General features: G+C 52.6%; 10 protein-coding genes across 10 annotated transcripts; 5 read left to right on the top strand and 5 right to left on the bottom strand.

Moving 5' to 3' along the window:
* Positions 1 to 1,214: 1,214 nt before the first annotated feature.
* Positions 1,215 to 2,757, top strand: BP01DRAFT_360646 (uncharacterized protein). The gene has a single exon (XM_025575961.1). The coding sequence runs from the start codon at positions 1,464 to 1,466 to the stop codon at positions 2,619 to 2,621; it is 1,158 nt and encodes a 385-aa protein (XP_025427210.1). The 5' UTR covers positions 1,215 to 1,463; the 3' UTR covers positions 2,622 to 2,757.
* Positions 2,758 to 3,985: 1,228 nt separating this feature from the next.
* BP01DRAFT_306262 (protoglobin family protein) lies at positions 3,986 to 4,735 on the bottom strand (the record flags this gene model as incomplete). Its single annotated transcript, XM_025572225.1, has 3 exons — positions 3,986 to 4,214; positions 4,275 to 4,545; positions 4,618 to 4,735. Coding segments are annotated over 3 exons (618 nt in total), but the record flags the coding sequence as incomplete, so codon positions are not given.
* A 1,371-nt stretch (positions 4,736 to 6,106) lies between these two features.
* Positions 6,107 to 6,888, top strand: BP01DRAFT_182866 (uncharacterized protein). The gene has a single exon (XM_025570884.1). The coding sequence runs from the start codon at positions 6,423 to 6,425 to the stop codon at positions 6,819 to 6,821; it is 399 nt and encodes a 132-aa protein (XP_025427208.1). The 5' UTR covers positions 6,107 to 6,422; the 3' UTR covers positions 6,822 to 6,888.
* A 410-nt stretch (positions 6,889 to 7,298) lies between these two features.
* On the bottom strand, positions 7,299 to 9,102 carry osm1 (putative fumarate reductase Osm1). Its single transcript, XM_025575960.1, has 2 exons — positions 7,466 to 9,102; positions 7,299 to 7,410 (listed from the first exon to the last, which is right to left on the bottom strand). Exons 1-2 carry the CDS (start codon positions 8,868 to 8,870, stop codon positions 7,313 to 7,315), a joined length of 1,503 nt encoding a protein of 500 aa, XP_025427207.1. The 5' UTR covers positions 8,871 to 9,102; the 3' UTR covers positions 7,299 to 7,312.
* Positions 9,103 to 11,283: 2,181 nt separating this feature from the next.
* Positions 11,284 to 13,092, bottom strand: BP01DRAFT_418889 (aldehyde dehydrogenase; the record flags this gene model as incomplete). The annotated part of the gene is made up of 4 exons (XM_025579364.1): positions 12,494 to 13,092; positions 11,995 to 12,388; positions 11,486 to 11,934; positions 11,284 to 11,428 (listed from the first exon to the last, which is right to left on the bottom strand). Exons 1-4 carry the CDS (start codon positions 12,988 to 12,990, stop codon positions 11,284 to 11,286), a joined length of 1,485 nt encoding a protein of 494 aa, XP_025427206.1. The 5' UTR covers positions 12,991 to 13,092.
* Positions 13,093 to 13,184: 92 nt separating this feature from the next.
* BP01DRAFT_182791 (uncharacterized protein) lies at positions 13,185 to 13,934 on the bottom strand. Its single transcript, XM_025570883.1, has one exon. The coding sequence runs from the start codon at positions 13,791 to 13,793 to the stop codon at positions 13,380 to 13,382; it is 414 nt and encodes a 137-aa protein (XP_025427205.1). The 5' UTR covers positions 13,794 to 13,934; the 3' UTR covers positions 13,185 to 13,379.
* A 1,416-nt stretch (positions 13,935 to 15,350) lies between these two features.
* BP01DRAFT_306347 (uncharacterized protein) lies at positions 15,351 to 16,562 on the top strand (the record flags this gene model as incomplete). The annotated part of the gene is made up of 3 exons (XM_025572233.1): positions 15,351 to 15,537; positions 15,592 to 15,662; positions 15,714 to 16,562. 3 exons carry the CDS (start codon positions 15,351 to 15,353, stop codon positions 16,560 to 16,562), a joined length of 1,107 nt encoding a protein of 368 aa, XP_025427204.1.
* A 920-nt stretch (positions 16,563 to 17,482) lies between these two features.
* On the bottom strand, positions 17,483 to 19,095 carry BP01DRAFT_328242 (putative COP9 signalosome subunit 4). Its single transcript, XM_025572937.1, has 2 exons — positions 17,749 to 19,095; positions 17,483 to 17,687 (listed from the first exon to the last, which is right to left on the bottom strand). Exons 1-2 carry the CDS (start codon positions 18,967 to 18,969, stop codon positions 17,655 to 17,657), a joined length of 1,254 nt encoding a protein of 417 aa, XP_025427203.1. The 5' UTR covers positions 18,970 to 19,095; the 3' UTR covers positions 17,483 to 17,654.
* Positions 19,096 to 19,876: 781 nt separating this feature from the next.
* On the top strand, positions 19,877 to 21,237 carry BP01DRAFT_377218 (transcription factor IIF subunit TFG2; the record flags this gene model as incomplete). Its single annotated transcript, XM_025576999.1, has 4 exons — positions 19,877 to 20,158; positions 20,260 to 20,524; positions 20,586 to 20,782; positions 20,845 to 21,237. 4 exons carry the CDS (start codon positions 19,877 to 19,879, stop codon positions 21,235 to 21,237), a joined length of 1,137 nt encoding a protein of 378 aa, XP_025427202.1.
* A 413-nt stretch (positions 21,238 to 21,650) lies between these two features.
* BP01DRAFT_408007 (CCCH zinc finger protein) lies at positions 21,651 to 23,629 on the top strand (the record flags this gene model as incomplete). Its single annotated transcript, XM_025578809.1, has 5 exons — positions 21,651 to 21,699; positions 21,751 to 22,396; positions 22,432 to 22,563; positions 22,621 to 22,748; positions 22,794 to 23,629. The coding sequence occupies 5 exons, from the start codon at positions 21,651 to 21,653 to the stop codon at positions 23,360 to 23,362; spliced, it is 1,524 nt and encodes a 507-aa protein (XP_025427201.1). The 3' UTR covers positions 23,363 to 23,629.
* Positions 23,630 to 25,410: the final 1,781 nt, after the last annotated feature.

Raw genomic sequence — 25,410 nt, 5'->3', positions numbered from 1 at the left:
GGCGACTAAACAAGAAGGATCGATTGATGCGAGTAGCGGAGATCAGACGACAGGTTACGCTGTGGGGATGAGAAGTGCGTGAAGTTGTGGGTTGCAAGACTCGGGTAGGGAATGCAACGGGCGGAGAGGAAGGAATCCAGGCCGTGATGCCCGCCGAGCAGGTGAATTGGCAGAGGCCGGGTGAGTCAGTTGTATGCTGAAGATGACGAAAGATTGACAGCCAAAGCTGACAAGATCAAAGCAAGACGATGATGATAAAAAGAAGAGAGGGGATGTGTTCTTTTTTTGTGTGTGTGTGAGGGGTGGATTTTTAGTATTGCCTTCAAGTCCCTTCTCTGGGGTGCATCAAGACTGGCGGGCGGGATAATCTATGAGAAAGAAAAAGAAATCTCAAGGAAAACGGATAGAACCGGCCAGAAGGGATGGCCGTTAAAATGGTGGAGAAACAGAGAGAGGATGGGGTTTAGAAAAGACGTGATGGGGGGAGGGGGGGGAGAGAGGAGGGGGGAAGGATTAGGAGGGGAAAGTGGGAAGGAAGAAAGATGACGATACTTTGGGCGAGATAGAGAAGAGGAGGAGGAGAAGTGCGGCGGTGGTGGTGGTGGTGGTTTAGCTGTGGTTAGTTAGTAACTTCGTAGTGGTTGAGCCTTGAGGGTGAGGCGATGGTTTGGTTTGGAAACACCCGTCCGGTCGGTTGGTGGTGGGGGGGAGAGAGAGAGAGGGAAGATTAGAGTAACTTACAGTAAGTTAATTTAAGTCAAACCCACACGCAACAACAACAACCCAACTGAAGCTGGGCGCTGACATCAACCACTCTCAGCTGTAAAGTACTGTTAGTTAGCAGTCGGTCTGTTCTGATAGATCAATGGATCTTCCGCACAATCGAGGTGTTCGTATCGGAAAATCATTCCCACTCCGCAAAGGCAATTCTCTCCATTTATGAGATATGAGTCCGGCGTGGTCTTCTGCATAGAGCTCCGGCATCACCGTGAAGCTACCTGAACTATCATTACAAAGGTCATGACTAACAATGAAGGAACCCCCGGAAAGTAAACCATTCAGCTGCAGAGAATCCGTCCCGATTCATCATAATGACCGGGGAGAGCCGTTTCGGGCTTGCCGTATACTAAAGTGATCGGATCCATGATATGATCGGGCGTTTTTTCCTTCTGGCAGCCCTGATTCTCAGGAATCCATCGCTATTGCCGGCCTGAGGCTCTTCACATGCGTGTCCTGCTTGACTCTATCCATTTCCGACCGACGGGGAGGCCGTTGAGCCGAACACTTGATCATATAGTCTAGTATACTCCGTATAGCTTGCAGAATTGGATCCTTCTTTATTTACTTAGTCTCTTTGTTCATCCAGCGCCCCCTCATTGACAGAATAGGTCGATTACTCCCTTTCTCCTCCTCCTCCTCCTCCTCCTCCTCCTCCTCCTCTTCCCTCTTCTTCATCACGAACCATGCCCGACGACCAGAAGCGGGGCAGCAGTGACGACAAACCCGCCATCCCTCACCGCAAAGAGCCCGAGCCCAAACCATCCGCCGGGGCCAGCGCAGACGGGCAGGAGGGCCGCTCGTTAGCCAGTCGCATACAGGATTCTGCAGCCGGACTCGCAAAGAATGTCTTTTCCCCCTCCGCCCCGCCTTCTGCAGAGACCGCTCAATTGCTGGCCGGCAGTGGGAAAGCCTCCTCCTCTTCCTCCACCTCCTTCTCCGCCTCACAGTCCGCCCTAGCGGCCGCGCAACAATACCACGACACCACCCGCTCTAGCTCTTCACGGGCTGAACAGTCCACGCAATCCCAAACATTCCGTTCATCGTCTCCCGCTCGAGTCGGAGGGTTCGAGCTCCCTTCGCTCGCGGAAGATGAATTCCAGCGCACATATGGGGAGACATCCCTCGACAGTAACGATGGAATGTACCTTGCAGCAGCAGCAGCAGCAGCAACCGCACCCGCAGCAGCGGGATTAAGCACAGTGGACAGGGATAAAGGCAAGGGGAGATGGACACGCAGCGACGATTCACACATCGGCGAGGGGGGAGGTTCGTCTTTGGAGGAAATTGAACAAGGCAGAAGAGCGGCGGCCGATTCCTCCGACGGCGCGGCTGTAGTCTCCCTCCTCTCCGACTCGACCTTCGACCCCAACTTCCCTGCCTCTGCCGACGAACCAGCGGACATCATCGAGACGGACCTCTCCGCGCCCGTCCAGCTCACCCCGGCAGAGATCCAGATCATCGAATCCTTCCGTCGCGCGCTCCCCGCGAGCAGCAGCAGCGGCGGCGGCGGCAGCAGCAGCAGCACGAACCACTTGAACCCGCGTAGCCTCGTGCCAGACATCGGCAGTTTCTTGGAGACCGTTCCGTCGACCACCAACTCGGAGGCAGTGGTCCTACGCGACGCGGTCCTGACGGGGCTACCAGGCGCAGCGGACTGGCTCACGGTCGAAGAGCGCTATCACGACGAGGTCTGGGGGTATCTGCAGCCTACGCTGGAAGCCGCCCAGCAGGAAATGCAGTCCACGAAGAAGAATGAGCTGAACGGTGAACCTGTGGACGAAGGACCTGCGGTGCGACGATTGAGGATGATACTGAAGCATATGCAGACGGGTCCAGCGTAGCGTAGCGTATATCTCGGACTATGGGAAATAGCCTTACCTAGGTGATGATTATGAATATATCCGCAGACAGTGAAGCTACCGTGCGACTTGGGCTGCGTAAGTAGAGTACAATGTAGAGCCACCAGTACAAGCTAACTTACATGGAGTATCACTGTTCACTAATGTCAATAAAAATCTACACTGCATAAAATCATCCAGCCAATACGATGTCAATGACTACCTAGTTAGTAACTAAGTAGTAAACCCAGCGGCGCTGCCTTGCCCCTCCAATGGCTTGATCTCAACTTATCGCTACATATTTATCTGATGTCGACGGTAGTATCCTGCAATAGTTACCTAAATCATTAATCACAATTCCAGGTTCCTCCACAAGCATAGGTACTCAGCCCAACCAATCCGCCGTACATATACCCGTGACACTAGCAGTCGGACCCTGAACCATCTATATCATATACCAGACAAATCATCGTCCTTCGCAGAATATGAACGCATCAGCGTGAACACCCTATAAAAAGCACAAAGCTAGACCGCATTCACCTGAGCTTAGATACAATCCTTGATAGCACACAACAACAATCAATATGAACGAGATATAGGTCTACGTCATAGCTTTCCCTGTTTATTACGATGTTCTACACAGGCATACTGAACAGATACCTGTTGCCCTGTGAATGCACCGTATCCGATCAAAGCACAACACGGCAGAAGAATCAATATTATCATCATTTCTATGTACAATCAGAACCAAGCAGGCCAATAGAAAATATACCGCACTATCCCTCAAGCATACCCCAAAGTCAAATCCTCTCAGACCAGATCTTCGTCTCCAGCGTCTGCAACGACTCCACCGTCAACGGCGCCACAAGCTCAACCATGGAATTCCGCCAGATATTTGCGTTCGTCGGTCCAGGGCGCAGACTGCTGCTCGAAGACGTCGAAGGCGGAGTGGCTGGGTATGACACGTACGAGTCGGAGAAGGTGCCAATCGTAGACATGGAGCCGGTCCGAGCGGTGAGGTCGGCTATGCTGTTCGTGGTGGTCGTCATGCTTTTCGCGCTGAGCGACTCGCCCGCGGGGGAGGTTGGTCGCGACAACGAGGAAGGCAACCCTGGCGTAAGGCAACTCGGAAGCGGACTGTCTCTGTCCTTATCCAGCGCCAACGACGAGAACTGCGTTTCGGCGCTCCGGATGCTGCTCGCCGTCTTCGAGGCCGTCGTACCGGTGGTGGCCTGGGATTCAGCGCGAGGCCGGAAGTGAGGTGATGCCATTGTTGCGGCGTCGAGACTGGGTCGACGGGGGTCCGAGTCTGCTGCTGCTGCTGCTGCTGCTGTCGTCGTGGGGATGGTGGGCTCATCACCCTCGTTTTCTTCATACTCCTGCCCTGCGGGAATGTAGCATTTCGAGATCAAGTCGTTCTGGATGCACATGATCTTGTTCACGGCGCGGATCAGGGCGAATTTGAAGCGAACGGTCATCTCCGGATGGAGGGAGATCCATTCGATCAACAAGTCTTCAACGTATCGTAGGCAGGCGTTCATATGAATGTATTCGATGTTCAAGGGGTGCAGCAGTTCTTTACCAGTATGCATCCTCCTGAAAGTTCAATGTCAGAAACCACCCAACGATTCCCAGAGCGCAGAGCCCGCGACTCACCCTACCTTCTCCAAGTACTCCCAGTACTCCATCTGGCTCGGGTCATTGCACAGCCGAGTCAAATACCATTTCCAGAAGATCTTGCGCCGCTCCACGTGGGGACTGTCAATCGTGAATAGGTCCTCCACATGCGCATGGCAGGCGGTGTTGCGGGTCCGTAGCGCGCGGGCAGTGATGTCGAACTCGAGCATTTTGCTGTACAGACGATGCGTGAGGTCTGGAATCGCGCTCTTCAGGTACTTGGCCCCTTTGTTGAAGACAATAATATCATCTGAAGACAGGTTTAGCTTAGCATATATATGGGACATTGGCGAGAGCCAACCGGGAAAGAGAGATCCCGTACCGTCCACCAAATTCAAAAAGGCCTTGAGGTATGCAATACGCTTCCTGAAGTCTGTGTATAGCTCCCGACGATCTACATGCCGGATATCAAATTGGTCCAACTTTGGCCGGTTTGGCATTGTGATGAGTGCTGGGACTAATAGTCCTCGATACCTTCGGTGATCGATGGCAAGATAGGAATTATGGCGATGCACTTGGGAAATCGACAAAACGAACGAGGGGACCGAAAGAGTCCGTGGCCAGCCACCAAACGCCTTTGCTTCGCGGGTCGAGTGGTATACACAAATCAACGCTGGACGTGGGAAAGCAACGTAAGGGGAAGCCCGCGTATCAGGAAAGGAGAAACAGCATTTGTATGATCCCCAGCAGCTGCCGCCGCAGCTGCTCCTGGCACTTAGCACGCGAGATTTCGGGCCTTGAAGGCTCGCTCCTTCGGAGCATCTGGGCCATTGTCGCGCAGCCGTTCCCCCTCTCCAATCTCCACAGACGACCACTACCCTTGCTAAACAATCAAACGTAACTAACCCTCCTCCTTCAAGCTTTTGTCTTTTCCACGGAAATGCGCGAGAGAAGCGTCTCAGTCAGCACTGCCCACTTTTTTTTCTTTTCACCAGCCGTCATCTCTGTTCCTCCATCCACGACCGGCGCTGAACACGATTCATGATTAGCGGCCCAATGACCAAACGGCAAATAGATTAAAGATACAATTGAAGCGGAAGACCAATGTCCCCACTTCTCTCGTCGGGGGAGAGCAAGAGAAATTTTCCACTTGTCAGTAGATTGGGCCACAGATTCCAAATTGCCAATGAATGTGGTTCCAGCAGCTTTTCAGCTCTCACGCGCGGGTGCCATTGCCCCGATCCCACCCCGCAAGTGGGTGGGATGGTGGGATTGATTGAGTGGAATAGACAGTGGAGAACTTGTAAGGCACCATGAACGGAGATGATCAGTTGGGAATCGTAGTAAGGGGCCGATCCCGATCTAGTCCGTCGTCTTCGGCCGAGGACGAATCTTGTGTAGGCCGGGCTTTCGCCGGGAGACTGACAGGGTTGGTTGATCAGAGACGATTGTATTTCCAAGGATTGAAGTCCCGTAGTGGCGATAGAAGGCGCAGGAGTTGGATACTGGCGAAGCGGAATGCTGCTGCTGCTGTTGTTGTTATCGTGGAGTGTTGATGTTGCGGCTGTGTGCCGCCAGCCATCGGAGTGGGCCGGATATCGATCTGGTCTGGTCAGCACAGGCAGAGACGATCAGGCCACTTGAAAGCTGACACCCAATGACCATATTAGTCTGCTCAGGTCAAATCATGCTAATATTGTGAGTGGAGTCGGGATTCGATCTAGATTGGCCTTACTTGACCTCCCTAAGGTGTTAATGTTGATCAGTCTTCAAATGGTTGAGGATGGAAGCATTGATTCCAGGGACCAACAATAGCGAAGTAGTTAGCTAAGTTAACTAATTAACTAATGAATGAAACATTAGATAAGCCACCACCACGACGATGCAAGTAATTATAGTGACTACAGCCTCAACTGCACCCACTAGTTGATAAGACATTCCTGTCCTGTCTAACATGTCAGATAACAATAACAGCCTCAGCCCAGTTTCATCCGACACGAGCTGAAGGAAGATTCACCGGTCTCCTCGTGACGGCACCGAAGATATTCAAGAAGTCAATATGCTCTGCAGCAGGTTGCAACCGGACTAGTTATCTGATCTATCCACCAAATAAGCTGGTTCTGAAACCCACATGATGGGGTCTAGAAGCCCAATAATCCTTGAAAGCTAGACAAGGCCCTGTTTCAAATGTCACTCACTTCCTCCAAGAACCGACTGAATCACATATCCAGGCGTAAAGTAAATCCACAGGTTATAGTTTCCTGTCAAGGCACGACAGAACCCCCCACTTCGACTCTGACGCGAAGACCAAAAATTGTGAAATCATCCCGGCTTAAATTCGATGACGTCCATGGCCTTCTTATCACAAACCCTCCTCCCCCCCCTCGAGGCTCTCTCGTGGATCTCGCCCAAACAGGAGAACTCAGGATCTCGACCCGCAACCTGCTGTGTCCTGCCGATCGGTCATATCGACAGCACCAGGCCGGGGAGATCAGACTTAACGCTTCTCTTGATCCTTTCGCCATTGTGAATATTTGTCGGGGTGTGTTCAAGGAATTGAAGGACAGAAAGAGAAGACGGAAGTAACGGACGTGATGTAGCAACGGTCTTTCAAAATCGGGTGCTAGGTATGCACTCCGTAGAACAAGTTAATTATATTTCTTAGACTAAGAAATTGAAATATTAGCTAAATAATCTATAATATTTAGTCTTTAATACTATTATAATAGCTATTATAGTGTCTTTCGCAACAACCCTGGCGGATCTCTCGGCACCTACTCACTCCTACCCATTTTCCTTCCATCAAGCCTAGAAGCCTACATGGTAAACCCACCAGCTACAAATTCTAAACCGGAACAACACATCTAAGATGAACATCAATTGATGTCTGTATCCAACTTGTATGTTACAAAAACCGAGCCAAAAAAATGCACTTCGAGCCCCATCATGATCAAAAGCCATGCACCACAACAAGCAAAGAAAAAAAAAAAAACAAAGTAATCGAACTGACTAGGGTATGTATCAACATGGCTACAATATCATTTTCTGAACAAAATCCAAGACTCTACCGCACTCTATCATAGCTCTAGGCTAGGGGTCTGTCCCTTGACCCGGCCAATGACAATGTGGGCGGCGTACTTCGGGATTACCTCGTCGTCGTGGAGCATCGCGAATTCTATTAAGGCCAATTAGTCTCAGAGCATCGACAAGAGCCGGGAGGGGAAACAAACCTTCGGTGGCATCACGACCCATGAAGTTGAACAGAGCATTGGCACCGCCGGGGTGCTCGTCCAACCAGTTAGTGACATCTAATACAACCCCCTTAACCACGATCCACAGGTCCTCCTTCTTGTTGTGCTTGGCAACCTCCTCCATGGTATACTCCTTTTCAGGGATGCTGAACTTGGCCGGGCTGTTGGGCTTGGCAGTCTCCGGGGCCCCCGCGGGAGTGGCGCTAGACTTCGCGGCCTGAGCCGAAGCAGCAGGAGTTCCGGCACCCGCAGAGATTTGACCGCTACCAGTACCGGCTCCAGTCCATTCGACGGCGATCTTGCCGGGGGTCGACGGGTCGATGTGCAGAGAGATCTGGCCCAGACGCTGCTGGGCAGTCGATGCGCCACCAGAGAGAAGACGCTTGAAGAGGTACTGGCTAGCGCTGTCACCGGCAACACGGCCGTACACAACGCAGCCCAAGAGAGAGGAACCACCTAGACGATTGGCACCGTGAACACCACCGGCAAGCTCACCGCAGGCGTAGAGTCCCTCGAAAGGCTGCTTCTCGCTGTTGAGAACCTCGGCGTGCTGGTTGATCTCAATACCACCCATGGTGAAGTGGAGGACGGGCTCCATGAGAGCCACATGGAAGTCATCATCGATGCTGAATGGCAGGTTGTGGAAGAAACGCTTGCCCCAGGGGTCCTTCTTCTTGCCCTCAGCGATGGCGTTGTAGTCGTCGAAGGTCTTCTTGAGAGCAGCCTCGCCGCAGCCAATCTCCTTGGCCAGCTCCTTGCCCGTCATCTTCCTCATCAAGCCACGACCGGAGTAGTGACGAGTGTGGAAATCAAGCACATTCGAGGCCTTGCTGTTGAGCACAAGGCGGATAGGCCACTTGTTCTTCTCCTTCTCCTTCCACATCTGCCCGGAAACGTAGTCACGGTGACCCAACTCATCGGAGAAACGCTCACCGTCCGAGTTGAGGAGGAGACCACCCTCACCACGAAGGGCCTCGGCAGCCAGGAACTTGAACTTGGCGGTGGGGTCCTTGGGGTCGACCAGACCAGTAGGGTGCACCTGGACCTTGTCCATGTCAATCCCGTTCGCGCCAATCTCCATCAACATCTTTTGACCATCGCCCGTGGCATGGGTACCGTTGGTGCTGGACAGACCGAAAGTGTCTGGGCGGTGCTGCTTGAGAAGAGACCCATCACCAAAGTCGGCAGCATAGCCACCTGTGGCCAGAACGACCACACCATCAGCGGTGTGCGTCTCACCGTCGTACTCATAGGTAACACCCGTAACAGTGTTTCCGGACTTGTTGATAGAGGTGACGCGGGCTTTCTTGATAATCTGGACACGGTCGGGCTCCGCCTCGGTGAGCTCTTCTAGCCGTTGCATGAGGGCGTAGGTGATGGCCATTCCGGGGAACTTGGCATCGTGACCACGGTGTGTGCGGGGCTGGGAGTGACCACTAGGCAGGTCAGCATAGGCGATCAAGGCTACAGAAACGCTGACGAAGGAGGACTCACCCCAGGCGGGAGACGAGTGTCAGATCAAGGTTGAAGACATCCTGCAGCCATTCCACGGCGGCAGCAGAATTGTAAGTTAGGACCTTGATGAGGTCTGGGCGGGCTTTGTCTCTGGCGGATTTGAGAGTATCTTCGTAAAAGGTCTTGACACTGTCGGGGATGCCGAGGTCAACCTGGGTGCGCGTCAGGGCGCCATTGATACCGGAAGTGGCTTTGGTGGAGTTGCCACCGAAGAAGGCTGTCTGGAGTTAGCCTTGAGAGCAGAAAAGAGCGCGACTTCAATTTGGGACTCCATAGTCTTATGGAAAACGCACCCTGCTTATCGAGAACGAGGACATTTCCACCGTTGAGATAGACGGTGTGGGCGGCACTGAGACCGGACACTGAGCGAGAAGGCAATGGTCAGCAATGCGGGGAAAGCTGGAAAGGGTTAAGTGAGAGACCGAGACTCACATCCACCGCCGACCACAATAATCCTGGGGGCAGTCGTCATGATGTGCAGAAGAGGAGATGGAGGAGGAAGATGGGGGGAAATGTGTGGGGGAGAAATGTGTGGGGGAGAAATGAGAAGACAAAAGACAGATGGAGAGCAGAGCAGGTTACAAAGTATTTGAAGAATCGGAAGAAGAGTGAATAATGATGAATGGGCAGATCTTAAGAAACCCCAGGAATTCCACGTTCAGAAGCCGATCGGGGGAGAAGTTGCTTTATCGGCCGAGGCTCATCCTCCCTCCCTCCATCGCCCTTACCTGGTCCATACCGTACGTACCGGTACTGTCCAGCTCTGAGGCTTGAGTTACCATTACCATTACCGTCTGTCTCTACTATTGACATGCTTGATTTGTCTTGGTCTGACTTGGTGTATGAGGATCGATTAACCCACTTTCTGTCTGGATGAAGATGGGACTGTCATGCTAGACACCTATCCTCTATAGCAAGACTCAAGACATATACTTCTATTTGTGAGTTTCCTTCTCACATACCATCACATGCCGAAACAAGATATTTCCATCCCAGACAAAAGTCAGCAGATGCTCAATACCGCCGTAGAGCTCGAGTCCCTTTCACATGCCCTGGAAAAGAGCAAATGAGCATCCAGGCTTAAGTCAGCCCGTCATCCCCGCGCGGACGATCCCTCTCTTCTTGTGGGGGTTTCAGATGTACTCGGCCAGGTATTTTTCCCCGCCATGTCAAGCCTTGAATACCGGTATGCTTCCCCAAGCTTGAAGACTCGAAGCTACAATAGCTGCTATATTGGTCATCCTTAATTCCAACACTGATTCAAACAAGCCTAGACGTAATCCTATATACTCGCACATAACTCGTAGACAGTAAAGAGAAATCAGTAGTATATCACCCCCAGGTAAGTATGCACTCTTCAGCGGGATCACTGCCCTCGCTTCCGCGCAAGCCGAAACATGTACCTCGGACCGAATGGTAGTGGCTTGATTCTACAGTACGGAGCAACTACATCCCCTCGAATGCTACAGCCACACCGACTCTCCCCTCTTGTTCACAAGACTGCTTCAAACTGGTCGGATGCACTCATCTCTTTCTTCCAGATAGTAATACCATATCACGATCTACTCTCTCGGTAACAAATTCTTTACACCAAACGACACTTACCGGTAGTCTGGTACAGTTACCCTGAGGATCGGCAATTGATCACCTGACCATCACCCTGCTGACAACACCACTTAATCCACCAATCAATAGCGACTAATTCGAATTCCGAGCTGCACAGGTGACGTAGGACTTTTCGTCAATTGAAACTACCAGATACAGTAAAAGCAATCGCCGACACGGTCTACAGCCCATTAGCCACTGCAGTTGAGCGCTTCCTCTTCCCAACCCCAGCATGTGGTGCCTTTAAGGTTATTAGATTAGCAGCAGGATCCGACTGTATCGATTTTGTAGCTTGAGATGAACCCGTTCTGGAATGTCTATCGTTACACGGTCTGGTGGTTGTTCAGTAATTTACGTGACTGGTTCTTGGGGTGGTTCCTTTCTCGGAGGGAGATATCCCGAAGGCTGGGAGAGAGGTGGTTTCGGGGGTTCGGGATAACTTTTACAGATAGGTTCGTCATTTCCTACTGACTGTACGCGTTGAGAGGGCCAGATCGTGCTGATGCTCGGGATAATGTCTAAACTCCGCTAGAAATGCTACACATGGTTCATTGGTAGTGGTGGAAGTATCGAATGTACCGCTCACGGCGGCCGGGATCTCATGTATACCGCGCTCTAAAACCTCTCTATGTACATTTCGTCGTCAGGTTCCTCCTTGCTTGCCTCTACACACCTGTTCAGTCCATCCAAGTTACGCTCTTGGTCACAAGGAATTCTTCCAATCCCTGGGATGAGTTGAATCGGCCCCATCCACTGTTCTTCACTCCACCATGGGGAAGGACAGCTTCGTCATGAATGGTCATGCTGTTGATATGGACGGCACTGCAGTAGTAGTAATTAGCATTGCGAGCTTGGAAGGAAATACAGCTCGAGACATACCCAGATTGGATCTTCTTGGCCATCGCTAGACCTTTGCGCAGGTCTTCAGTGAACACCGCTGCAGACAAGCCATATCCGCTGTTATTTGCTAGTCGGATCGCTTCCTCGTCGCTGTTCACAACCATACAGGCGGCCACTGAAGCAAAGGCTTCTTCTTGCCACACTGTCATGTTCTCCGTCACATTACCCAGAAGGATCGGAGGCATACGCACGCCACCACCAGTCTGTGCCCCCTCATCCATAGAACCAGAAAGCAGCTGGGCACCACCTTCAAGTGCCTCTTTCACCAATCGCTCAACACGCTTCTTGGACGCCATGCTCACAAGTGTCGGAGGAGGCGACGAGGGATCCAGGTTCGAATTGAGCGCCGCCTTGAGCGCATCAATAAAAGCTGGTGCGATGGAGGAGTGAACGAGGATGCGGTCTGTGGCCATGCAGATTTGACCCGACTACAGTTTGACGTCAGACAACGCCAGACCTTCAGAGACGCTGGTGAAACAGCAACTTACATTTAAATAAGCACCGGCCAGGACCCCCTTGACGGCCGTTTCAATGTTGGCATCCGCGCATACGATGGAGCTATTCTTCCCACCCAACTCCATCAAGCAGGGTTTGAGGTTCTGCCCGCAAACTGCAGCCAATTTCCTACCCACGGCTGTGCTTCCCGTAAAGTTGATTTTGCGCACGGCCGGATGCTCGACCATGGCATTGACTACCGGAGCGGCATCTTGCTGCCGGCAAGTGATCAGGTTGAAGCAACCGGACGGCATGCCTGCGTCCACGAACGCACGGGTCAGCGCCCAGTAGCTGCAAGGGCTGTTTTCGGAGGCCTTCAGGACCGTCGTGTTGCCGGCGGCGAGCGCACACGCGGCAGCACGGATGCCAAAGACGTATGGTGCGTTCCTTTGAGCAAACGTGTCAGTCTTATTATGCACATACCCTCGCTGACTTGTGAATTAAGCGTGCCGTTGTAGCTCCAAGATGGACTAATGGAAAGACACAACATACCAAGGCACAATTCCCAGGATGACTCCCATGGGCTCCTTGTAGATCATCGCACTCTGACCTTCTTCCTCGACAATGGGTACACTGCCACAAATGGAAGTGATGCGCCCCGCGATGTCCCTGAGCATGGCGATCCCGAGCGGAACAATGAAGAACTGTGACGCACCCACATCCGCGCCCATTTCTGTCCGCATGTATTCCGCATTCTCCTTGAGACGATTCTCCAGGATGTCTGCTGCCTTCAGGAGAATGTCGCGCCGCACGGTGGGTTTGGTCTGCGACCACGCTGGGAAGGCTGCCTCTGCTGCCTCCACAGCGCGAATGGCATCTTGCGGGGAGGCGGAGGCGGCTTTCCAGCAAGGCTCGTTGGTATATGGGCTGATCACGTCGAATGTAGACTCTGCTGACTCCTCCTTTCCATTGATGATCAGAGGGATCACTGGGGGACGAGTGGGTGGTGCAGCCACTGCTGGCCCAGTAGCAAGAGAAACAACCGTCATAGTGGGTGGGCGTAACTTGGTAGATTGGACTCTAGATCAAGCAAGAGATCAGGGCATGCACTGGAACTGTTAACAACCTGGCACAGACTCGCAGGATCTTGGCTTGGACCCCGCCAAAAAGTGAGTGAGATCTTCATCTTAAGTATTGGCAGCTGGATTGGCAAGAGGAAAGAACAAACAGGGCCAACAACAACGGGTCGGATAGCAGTCCCCACCCATGACTTAGCCTAGGAACAATGCTATTCTCTCCATATTGAACTAGTGCATCTAATTGACTAAATGACCATGGTTTCACTACAATCTACCAAATATGGTCCGAAGGGCGACCCTGCATCAGATAGGTTCGAAGCTGACTATGTCGACCCTGCGCTGCATTTTGTCGCCGAATATCACCCCTGGAAGTGGTACGAGGCACCCACATATACAGCGCATGGCATGCCGTCATGCAAGTCGATCCAAACGAAGATTCTCTTACCTATTCCAGCTGACAGCGGATTAAACTTCACTGAGACTATTGAGGATACTACTGCCCTAGACTCAACTTTGTCCACAAACGACCTGCTGTGGGAATTGTGCGCGTGCGTTGCTGTGCCTTTAAACAGGAGGCTATCCCCTACTTGCCGGCCCATTTGACCGATGAATACCATGCCGTTGATTTTAGGTAACGCACGACCTTTCAGGGGGTCACAGACAGCCGATCGGCGCAGCCTACCATGCTCCAGCACCGCGAACAACGTATACCATCGGTTCGATTCACGAGAAGAGAAGGAGAGCCCGACAGCGAGACCGAGGAGCACATGCATCGGAGACTCGGAGCAATTTATTGCAAGGACGGAGACTCGGGGATTCTGGACTCTTGCGGCCGAAAAGCAAAGGATTTGAAGTTGACTCAAATTGACTGTGGTGTAAAGGATCCACTCGGGCTGGTGGAGCAGGCTGGCCGCATGAGAGAGTTGGTGGACTCTGTCTCTCTGGCTTGTTGTTCAATCAGAGACAATCGGACTCCGATGATCGTCTGCATTGGGGACGAGAATGGCTGAAAGTTGTCCATCGTGGTTCCTCTCTGGCTGCTAGGCTGCATTCATATGTGCACATTGTCCCGCTCACATCGGATTTGGCCGTCCAGCAATCGATTCGATAGCGATGGTTTTTATGTGTGCTCAGTGTGCGGAGTGCTAGTGGGGAGACAAACTACTTCTTGGACCCAGGTATTGAGCACTACCATGCCCCCAGGATCTCGTCAAGAATAGCATCCCCTGATTATCCCACCCACAAGGAGGCGAGCCCAGTGCCTCGGTTGGGATGCTCTAAGTACTAATCGGTCGTCCAGCTTGGCTAAATCGGTACCGCACAAGGTCCGAGCCTACCGAACCCCGCCCGGAACCGATGGAGGCAAGCGTGGTATAAGCGTGGCGGGATGGCGTCGAACTTCCCGTTGACGCCTGATGCTGAGTCCTGACTCGTTCCGATCTCTCTCTCCCGCTCTTATCCGTCCAGACCCAGAGGTTACCAAATGGAACTACACAGTAGAGATCTTTTTTTTTCTGATCGGTGGAGCTCAATTTCGATGGCACGAGCCATCATTTCATCTTGGACTTGATTTGAATTTCAATGGTTGCTCTTCCCTTCCCCTTCCTGGATTAATCGACGCACCAGGATGGGAATCCCCGTGCCAGCTCATTTGGTGACTAACCACAGAAAAAGTTCTCCTTCAATTTGCTGTGCAAAAAACTGAAGAGACAGTTGAGCGCATACTCGGGTACTGGACCGATGCCAAACCTCTTCTCGCCACGAGCTTACGCAGATCCTCTGATCTCGGCTCGTGCTTGTTCAAGATCGGCAGGTTGAAGCCTCTTTTGCCATGTTGAAGAAACAAACTACTCCACCGTGGCAGCATGGTAGTGCTGGGGTTCCAGCTGGGAGTCAGATTGCCCAGTGCATCCCACATGTCTCAAATTTCCAATAAATGACAATTGCGCCAGTTCGCAAACACTAGTAGGGGAGGATCCTTCGCTCCGGACTTCTTATGCAGACCCATCGGGGAGGCTTCCCATATGGTCAAGGTATTATGCCTCGCGTAGTCTACATATCAGGCTGGTTTCCACTTGTGACTCGGGTTTGGCGGTCCACGTTTATGCTACTGTTCGGCCTGAGGTTGACCTTCATCGACTCAACGTCTTGGGATTGCTACCAACCTTTCTGAGGCATCGAGACTGGTATTTGGTCTGTGTCTATCTCGTGTATGTAATCAATCAATCATGTTTTGATTGTTACGCTTCACTCTCATGCATACCCTCTCATTCATTCTTTTCACATCGGTTTTTTTCTTCATACTATAGCCTTGACCGACACTTTTCACCATGGCCCTCACTTCGAGAGGCAGAGAGATGATCAGCATCGTGTCAGTGTTGGTTGGTCTTTCCTTTATTGCAGTCATACTGCGCGCAATTGCCCGACTGAAGCGAAGAGTACACTTTGGCGTTGATGATTTCCTTTCCTTTGCGTCGATAATACTTCTGCTCGGCATGTTGATCGAACTGGGCTTCTGTGAGTGAAAGCAGCTCTCGGTCATACTCTCAAACCTGCTAACAATGCACCTAGGGGTCACTATTGGAGGCAACGGAGCCCATCAAGATAGCTTGAGCAATAACACCATGAAAAACTTCTACAAGGTAGGGATGCTTCCCTTACACACTTCTTCAGTGCTAACACTTACCGTTTAGATCTTCCTTGCAAACCAATTCACCTACTTCCTCCTCTGCCCCGTCATCAAAATATCCATCATCTGTTTCTACCGCCGAGTCTTCACGACCAAGCCCTTCCAATGGACCACTTTCGGCATCAATCTCCTTATCACCGTCTGGGGGATGGCTATTTTTCTCGCCTGCGCGCTACAATGCCGGCCACTGCGAGCCTACTGGGATCACAGCGTGCCCGGCCAGTGCCTCGATGGCATGACGCTGATCATCGTCAACCAAGCCTTTAACGTGCTGATGGACTTTGTGATCTTGATCCTTCCAATCCCAATGATCTGGGGTCTCCACCGCGCCTGGCAGGACAAACTGGCCCTAAACGGGGTGTTTGCGCTGGGTACTTTTGTCTGCTTCGCCAGTATCTACCGGATCGTGGTTCTGTTCTGGATCGAAAACGCCGACACCACTTATACGGTCTACCACGCCACGCTTTGGACGCATGTCGAGCCATCAGTCGGCCTAATCTGCTCCTGTCTTCCCATCATCCGCGGCTTGTTCCCGCGCTTCAAGCTGCCGTCTCACCGCCGCTACCGCACGGCGCCGTACTACATTCCCACAGACGTCAGCACCTCGCAGTTTGTTGTCTCGGCCGGCGCCGTGGCCCACAAGTCCTCTTCTGGTGCCGCCGGCTCTTCCACCTCTGCTGCCGCGCGCGACTTCTACAAGATGGAGGAGGGGCTGGGCGGTTCGCGCTCCACATCGACGGACGAGCACGACGGGTCGTCATCTATTTTCACACAAACCCAGCACCATCCCATGGACATTACCGTGCGCACGGATATTAAAGTCAGCGAGGAGAGTTCTAACACCCATGTGTGATTCGTGATGTAAATCAACGGAACCTTGCGCATGGAATTTTGAACGTTTAGCTCAACCACTCACCGTACCCGGTCACCAGACAACCAACCGAGCTGTGAATGCATCGCGCGAAGTCACTTTTGGGAGGGTCTGCTACTCCCAACGCGTCGCCAGAGCCACACATCCATCTTTTCACTCGGTCACAGCCCCCACTCGTTCGAGACATTAACTGCAATTGCGAAAGTCCACTCCTAAGGCCAAGCCGCCCTGGAGGTCGTAACAGGGGCTAGACGCGAAGATGGCCAAACAAAGTGCTTACTGGGTCGAGATGTCAATTTTAGCAGCATCATGGATTCCACTTTTAGGGGTTGTGGTGGTTTGGAGGTGTTTGGGCCGGGCGCAGTGAGATGTTGTGGTCGTGGTCGGGGTCGCGGTCGGAGTATGTTTCATGTGTTTTGTAGGCATGAGCATCCCATTTGATCGTGCTACTGCAACCTCAATCGGTTCCCAAGGCTAGGGTAGATGAATGGAGACTGGTGTTTAGATGGGGGGAAGAGCGAAGAATGCGAGTAATGTACTCATCCACCCGCTGCAGCGACACTGGCCAGCTGGACAACACCCCGTATTGGATGAAATTGAACCAAGAGAGATGAGTTTACAGACTATTTCAGCTTGGTTTCGGTGGGACATGTCTTTCTAGTCCTGCGCTCGGAAGCGAAGAGAACATCACCCCTCTATCCACCTTTCCTTTCCAAAGCAAAGCATCAGATATCAAAACTGAGTGTGATGCGTTATCCCCGCAGCATGCTTGAGCGTCGACCTCGACAGACTTTACACTTCCTAATATTGACCTTATAGAAACCAACAAGGATAGAGAATAGACGAACGAGGATGACCCTACAAAGGACTTATGACGCATGAGACTCTTTTCTTGTAGATACCTTTGCTCTGCCTGTATGATAGTAATGGCGTTCTTAAAGCTCGCTTTTCGTGGGAAACTAGCTCGTCTCATAACAAGGAGAGGCCTTCCTGTTTCTAGCTATGCCCGACTACAAAGAGTCCTGTTTCCAAAAACCTAGCTCTGCTCTTAGAAAACCACCATCCAACCAACTCTTATTGCACTGCCGCCTGCTCGGCCGCAAACTCCTATCGATACACGTTTAGCATTATTCTTCTTCATCCCATTCTATTCGAGGAAAGAACCTACCGGGAACGCCTCGGTAATACTCGTCGCAACGCGCTCGACATCCTCCGCGAGACTCTGCACGCCCGCATCCCACTGTCGGATATGCCTACCCGAGGGGACCGCCGCGCCGACCTCAAAGTAAATCACGCCGTCAATCTGATCGATGCTCCCCTTCAGCCGGCCCTGCTCGACCATGCGCGCCGCGTACGCCTCGGCCTTCTCCCCCGCTGTGAACTGGCCACTACCCTGCAGCCCCAGGATCACGCCCAGCGCATCCGTCGTGATGTTCTCGTAGAGCTTACTCGCAGCCACGAGATTGTGCTCCACGACCGCCTTATCCAGCACCGTCGTGCCGTCGGCCGTGACGGCCAGCTGGTGAGGCGCCAGCCGCAGCGCAAACGCCTCCACCTCGGCGGGCACGAGCAGACGGTCCAGGAATATCTTCTCAAGAATGGCAAACTCGTCGACGGAGGTGGCACGCTCATCCTTGTACAGGGAGGCGAGGAGGCGGGCGCGCTGCGGGCCGGCCGGGGCCAGCACGGCGCAGCGGATGGCCGCCGCCAGCGCCTGCAGGCGGTCCGCCTCGTCGACGCCGCCCGCCAGACTCACCCCCAGGTACTCCTGGCTGGCGTCCAGGAAGCGGCGGCGGGCGTCGAACACGCGCGCCTGCGCCAGCTTGAAGTGCAGCTTCAGCTCCGGATCCTCGATCTTGCTGGGCAGGTTCTTGATGCGGTTTAGCACCGCCTCGGCACTCGTCGTGTCATCCTCCTCCAGATAAAGTCGCACGATCCGGATCCACAGCCGCACCTTTGCCGCGTCAGACACCTGCCGCTGCGAGCTGTCGATGTGAATCCCTTGCAGCGCCCGCGCCGCCGCGATGTAGTCTTCTGCCGCTTCGTAGGCATCTGCCAGAATCTCGCGGATGGCTGCATCTTGTTCTTCGACTGAGGTTGACCTGGATGAGAGAAGTGTCACTGCGTGCTGGCCCACAGTGATGCGCGTGTCTGCGGGCTGCGGGCGGAGGAGGGTGATGAAGTGGTCGAGGAGGGGCCGGGCGGCGACGATGCTGAGGTTCTCGCTGAGGATCGAGTCGAGGTAGGCAATGAGGTCTTGAGGAAGTTGCGCGGGTGAGGCGGTTTGTACGAGGTTCGTGAGGAGGTCATTGTATTGTTGGAGTTTGGTTTGCGAGTTGGTCGTGCTCTCAATCTCCGCTAGTGCGGAGATGAGCTTTTGGGAGGCCATGGAACGGGAGGGGGGGGGATGAGGGAGGCTGTGAGTGAGATAAGATACGAATTGGGTATTATAAAGAAGTAGAAGGCTTATGGGTGAGTGATGAGGCTGCTGGTTATTGAGATTCGAGAGACGAGGGGATGTGAATATAATGAGTAGAAGCTGAAGCTGAAGGTGGAGGTGGAGGATGGCTTATCGATAAGCGGCTCGGCGCTGTGGTTGATGCAGTTACACTCGACTCTACTGTATGTACTGGACATCAACTTCTGTCTGAAGTGTATGATGTACTTCGATGTCGATGAGTCTCAGGAATGAGATTCAGGTATGTCTCGCTACGAGTCCCCGTATCCTACTTCATTACTGACAATCCCGAATGTCCTTCCAGCAGATTCTAATATCTGTGTTATACCTGTCAACCAGTCTCACCTTCAATGAACATCGTTCCAGGCATTTAGTTAGCCAGCTATCTCATGCAGCTAGTTAATCATCGGGGAAGCTGGGCCTCTCTCAGCTCCTGCGCTCACACCGGAACTGTTGAGCCGAAACAAAGGAAGCTCTTGAGCCACAACCCATCAAGGTTAAGTTCATTCAGTTGATTGAAGTCTGAGTCTAAACAAAGAAGAACAGGCGATGGCATCCAATCCCTCCAGCCCTGCTGCCACACCGCCTTGAATCCCGCCCCGATCGAACGGCGGCGGAGGGAAAGAAACAGAGAGCAGCAGCCAACCTTCTCCTCCCCCCATCTATTGAGCTCTCAAATCAATGCTTGCTATCCTCGCAGCTTTCTCAACACTTCACCTCAAAAGTCCATTGTTTGTGCCTACTCTTGATCCCTTGATATTTTCGCCAGCATAACCCGCCCGTCGACCCTCCTCCCCGACACCCGCGCCACCACCCTAACACCCACTTGTCTAGCGTCATGGTTCCCCAAATCAAGCAGGATCCTGATGCTCAGACGGCGCCATACATCAAACCCGACCCCGACAGCAAAGACACCGTGCTCGCCGACATCGACGACGAGGATCTATACGAAGATGCCGGCGATTTGGATTTCTCGCAGGCCCAGCGCAGCGTCTGGCTCTCGCGCCTGCCCCGGTCGCTGTGGGAGCATTGGGCGAAGATCACAAACGATTTAGACGACGATGAGGAGATCCAAGTGGGGACAATGAGGGTGGAGGGAACGCCAAATGATATTAAACGAGTAAGAGACCGCTGTGGAATTTCGACTCGATCGTCCCATCCTCGACAGTAGCGGGGGCACCGGGACCGCGCTTTGGGCTAATCACCATGCTGTCGTTGTAGGTCAGTTTGCGCATCAATGAGAGAGACGACAATCGCGAGATTCCCAAAGACTATATTCTGCAGCGACAGACAATCAACACGGAAGCCACCTCCCATTCGACCCAGAACACTTACCTCTTCACGGAACGCGATCTCCCTGGTCAGGAGAATCGCATGGTGGTCTTCGGCGAGGCCCGCTCCGCGCTGTACGAGTCCATGAAGCGCGAGATGAAGAAGAAGGAGCGCAAGAAGAAATGGGAGCCGTATGTGCGTAAGACTGTGCCGAGTATGTATTACCACATTGGCTTCGCGCGTGTTGCGCGGCTTAATGCTCACATGGACTGTAGAACAAACGGCGCTGGTGGGCAGCGTAGGGGAAGAGTTCAACTGCTTGCCGGTAGAAAATGAGGAATTCCGCATGCTGTCGGAGAAGAAGGCGATGGAGGCGCTGAAACCCAGGCGCGAGACCGTCTTCATTGATAAGATCCCGGGCAAGCTGCTCCAGTCGCGCAATGCACTGCCCAGCGACAAGGGGGCCTTTGTGGTAAGTCAGCCTCCGTGCTTTCTGTCGTTTTTGTCAGTAGCTTACGCTAACTCCCCCACCAGCAAGCGACCAAGCCCGCCAAAATCAAGGCTCAGGAAAACAAAACCACGCGTATGCCGCAGAACGAGCTCCTCGATCTCATCTACCAGGCCTTCCGCGAGTACAAGTACTGGCCTTTTAAGACACTCAAGGCCCGGCTACGACAACCAGAAGCCTATCTCAAGCAGACTCTGGAGATGGTGGCGCATTTGGTTAAGTCCGGAGACTTTGCTATGACTTGGGAGCTCAAGCCCGAGGCCAAGGAGAGCAACTATGCAAACGCCATGGCCTATGGAGATGCCAAGGAGGAACTCCCTCCAGGCGACTATAACTTCGATGAAGCCTCGGAGGACGATCCGATGGCTTCCGGGATGATGACCGATAATGATGATGCACAGTTCGAGAATGTTGTCTAAAAGGGCACAGATGTATCTTTGCATAGGCCATGGCGTTTCTTTACATCACTCTGCTTTTGGGTTTCTGGAGTGATGATTTCATACAAATTTGTTTTAGATATCTCCAGTGGGGGCTTAGACCACAGGTTCATCCTTCACCTCTAGCTATCAATATTCATTGTATCACATTTTCGAGTCATTTCGAAAGGAATTAATTTCCTTCTGACGAAGCGAAGCGACAGTTCATCTTGTAGCTCCCCAAGCTGAATCACATCACGTGATCGATTCGCCGCCGGGCAGCTTTCGTCACCGGCTCTCTATCAACAACACGCTCAGCATTAACTCTCATTTACAGCTTCTCGACCAGCTCCGTATAGACGGCACCATCTTCACCAGTAAACTACTAACATAGCCGATACCTTTATCCTTTCATCATGACAGAAGATCAAGATCTCATGGCAAAGATCAGTCAGCTTGCTGGTAGTCATTCATCCTTGCCTCACCCCTCGCAAACGCTAATCCCTTCGCCAACAGGCCAAATCAATCGACACAAGAATCAACATACGCAGCCCGAGTCCTCTTACACAAGCGAAATTCCCGCCGGGCAATATGTCTCGCGACATGTGCCATCACGAGGACGAGTGTGGGCGCCGTATCGCGGACGACCGTATCCCCGCGGCGGCCGCCATTACTCTGCCCCCCACCGCCACCGAACGCTCGTCCTCAACAACAATCCCCCCACCACTGCATCGGGAACACCAGGCTCGACGCCATCTGCAGGCGCCGGAACGGACACCGAAGGCGAGGGCAACAACAATAAATGGGTGGCGAAGCGCGACCGGCACATGCAGCTGATCAACTCGGCCATCTACGACAAGGAGGCTCAGTCGCGGGCCAAGGCGATGGAGGAGAGCCGCAAGGCGAAGTCACAGAAGAAGGCACAGATCGAGCAGGCCAGAGTGCTCCGGTATGCGCTGGGCCATGGTCGCATGTATCAGCCGTCTGGCTTTGCCGCCGCGCCGACGACCAGTCCCGCTGTTGCCGCGGGTGAACAGGCGGCTGAATATCAGGTCTTGGTCAACGAGGTGCCCTTCCGAGTTTCGCGCGGCGGCAGTAAGCTGATTCGAGTGTCTGGTGCGTGTTCCTACCGTTATGCATTTTCATTTCCTTTTCTCTTTCTGTCTTTCACGTTCCAAAAATGCTCCCTGCTATGAGAACTGGCTTACCGATGGTAGATGATCCGAATACGGCCAACAATACGCCGAAAAGAGTTACGATTGCCGGGGTGGTCTTTGTTCGTAGCAAGAATGGAAACCTGCATCGGCTGGGTGCTGTTACGTCCAAGAGGTGAATGCCTCTTATTGCTGAAGTGTTCAGTGCTTTGTCAACTTACATCTGCCACAGGAAACCGATGGCGGTCAAGAAGAAGGACGCTCTTTGCCAGCGATTCACTACGACGGGTACCGACACTCTCCCCAACGATAGGCTTTCGGCCGTCTATTATTCCTTTGCTTTCTTCTTTCTTCTCATTTGTTGACTGGAAGTGCTGATCGGACTGTGTATCGGATGATCTCTAGGCAGCTGCTACAAAGGACCCTTGTGTCCCTACACTCACGACCCCAACAAAGTTGCTATTTGCAAGGACTTTCTCCAGACTGGTAAATGCAACTCAGGTATGAGTTGCGATCTTTCCCACGAGCCTTCGCCCCACCGATCCCCCGCATGTGTACATTTTCTTCGAGGTCGCTGTGCGAACCCCGAGTGTCGCTACGCCCATGTTCGGGTGACACCTGGCGCTCCTGTGTGCAGGGACTTTGCCACCCTAGGATACTGCGAGAAAGGCGCCCAGTGCGACGAACGACATGTGCACGAGTGTCCGGACTACGCCAACACTGGCGTATGCCATAAGAAAAATTGCCGGCTGCCCCATGTCGACCGTGCCGGGCAGATGAAGAATGCCGTCACCAAGACGGTTGGTGAGGACGATGACGCAGAGTCGGACGCCTCCAGCGATGACGAAGAATACGACGAAATCGACTCAGATGACGTCGACTCGGACGATCTGGACGAGGATGAGTCGGAGCTCATTGCTGCCGGGTCTGACGTTGGAGACCTCGCGCGGCAACAGGACTTTGTTCCCCTCTAGTTGTACATTTTGCCCACTAACTCCGTAGCAGTTTTGTAATTGACATTGGCTGAGGTTGTATGGGGAAATGAAGACAAGGGAGAAAACCAAAAAAAGAAAGAAAGAAAGAAAGTCAGAGTGCAAAAGACAAAAACAAGGAATAGTGAATGAGCGAGAGTTGAAAACGAACATACTTGCTTTGGATTGAAAGTTTATGCTTCATGGATTGTCGTGTACCAGTGGCAGGCCAAGATACCCTTTCATTATGTTGATTGATCGAAGGTAGAATCTGAGACTGTTTTTTGGACTTGGTTTGGTCGAACCTGAAACATCGTAGACGACTCTAGATGATCGTGTCTCCAATGAGTAGTTACTACCTTATGGATGTGGAACATCTTCAAGTTCATGAGACATAGGGATGATGGAGACAGGGGGAATCAGGCAGTACCCATCTGTGAGTCACTCTTTCACTGGCTGAATTGACCGACTAGTCGGTGATCAGGTAGAGAGGAGAGCTTAGCTTTGCACTGTAGCTACCCTACGGATTAGTCTTTGGTTAAGCTGGCTAATTAACTGTCATTTTCTGTATACCTTCACATCCACATCCACAACCCATCCCGTGGATCCGCATCCGATGGACATGCAATGCAATGCACGCTCCCTCCCTAACCTCCGTCCTTTCTCTCGTTAAACGAACCAGGGGTCCATTCTCCCCCTCATCCAGGTCGGTGAAGAACAAGCTCAACCAACGATGCAAGACTCTCGCTGGCCATCCCGCAGCGTCACTGGCTGCTTCATCCCATTCTCATGGTAAGTCTCCAAAATGGGCTCGGTTTGAGTTATGCTGTTTCTACCTGACCAAGCGCTATTCCAATCAGTCCTTGACCGCGTGTTCCTGGGGTAAGCAGAAGGAACAGAAAGCATGTTTCAGGTTTGCGAGGCGTGGATCTGCCGGGTTGCTGATAGCCATCCAATGCGAATCTCCCGACGGAGTAAAGACGGAGTACCAACAGGATGCAATCATATCTCTGGAGACATCTCGCACACCGACCTTATAGCGAGAGTCCTTATACGGGAGTACATCTGAATGCAGACAGTGAGGAGACCAAGCGGTCCGAACGTCCACCGCAACAAGCGCATGGCGCATGATGCTAAACTAAACCAACTACACACACATGTGTGCTGCATGACAAGGCGATCCGATCCCAGGTCAATGCAGTAGAGTCTGTGCCTGAGTCACTATTTGGCTACTACTGCTGCTGCTGCTGCTGCTGCTGCTGCTGCTGCTGCTGCTTCTCCCCTTTTCTGTTTCCTCTATCATCACCGCCTAATTTGAGAAAGCTCTTGCCCAACCAATCGTCATTCTTCCTCTCGAGACCGAGATTATGTTTCAGTTCCTTGGTTCCCAGGAACTGGGACTGCAGATAGACGGCCGCGATGATTACTGTGTATATGTTCTGGGGGAACTATCTGCTCTCTTCCGATAGGAGAAGAGTCGGGTCTTGTGGATGTGCTGACTCGGTCCGTATGGAGCTGCTGCTAATTTCTCCATCTTCCATCTCTCTCCCTCGTTATTCTTCTCGTCTCCACTCTTTCTGGTACCTCAACTGCTGCATTCTTATCGGGCTGACTGAACCTCTATTCTTCCGCGTGGTTCTGATACACTGGGCTCACTGTCTGCCGGCCAAAGGCCCCTTGATTCGTGATTACACGTAGATCAGACTAGGTTGAAACACACTCAAGCTCTCTGACTTCAGTGAAAGCTGATGCTACGCAGTCATCGAAAAGTCGACCTATGAGCGCAGGTAGTTGTCAAGACGAAACACCTCCGGTGAAGTTTCTCATCGTCGCAATGTCAAACCACCGCAACTCACTCTTCCTCCCCGGACTGCAGACGTTTCAAGGACGAACCATCGATGCTGCTAGGTCTAAGCTGGAAGAGTGTAGCCATGCGACTGTGGTTGTCTGCTCTCCGTTGTACCGGTAGCTATCGCGTTGGGCAACAATCACATCATGCAACCGAGTGCTGCTTAAAGCCAATCATCTCACCGGTCGACCGTGACATCTTA

Source organism: Aspergillus saccharolyticus (genome assembly GCF_003184585.1).
Source record: "Aspergillus saccharolyticus JOP 1030-1 unplaced genomic scaffold BP01scaffold_50, whole genome shotgun sequence".
Classification (NCBI taxonomy): Eukaryota; Fungi; Ascomycota; class Eurotiomycetes; order Eurotiales; family Aspergillaceae; genus Aspergillus; species Aspergillus saccharolyticus.
The sequence above is the reverse complement of the archived record's forward strand: the minus strand, read 5'-3'. Positions and strand labels throughout refer to the sequence as shown.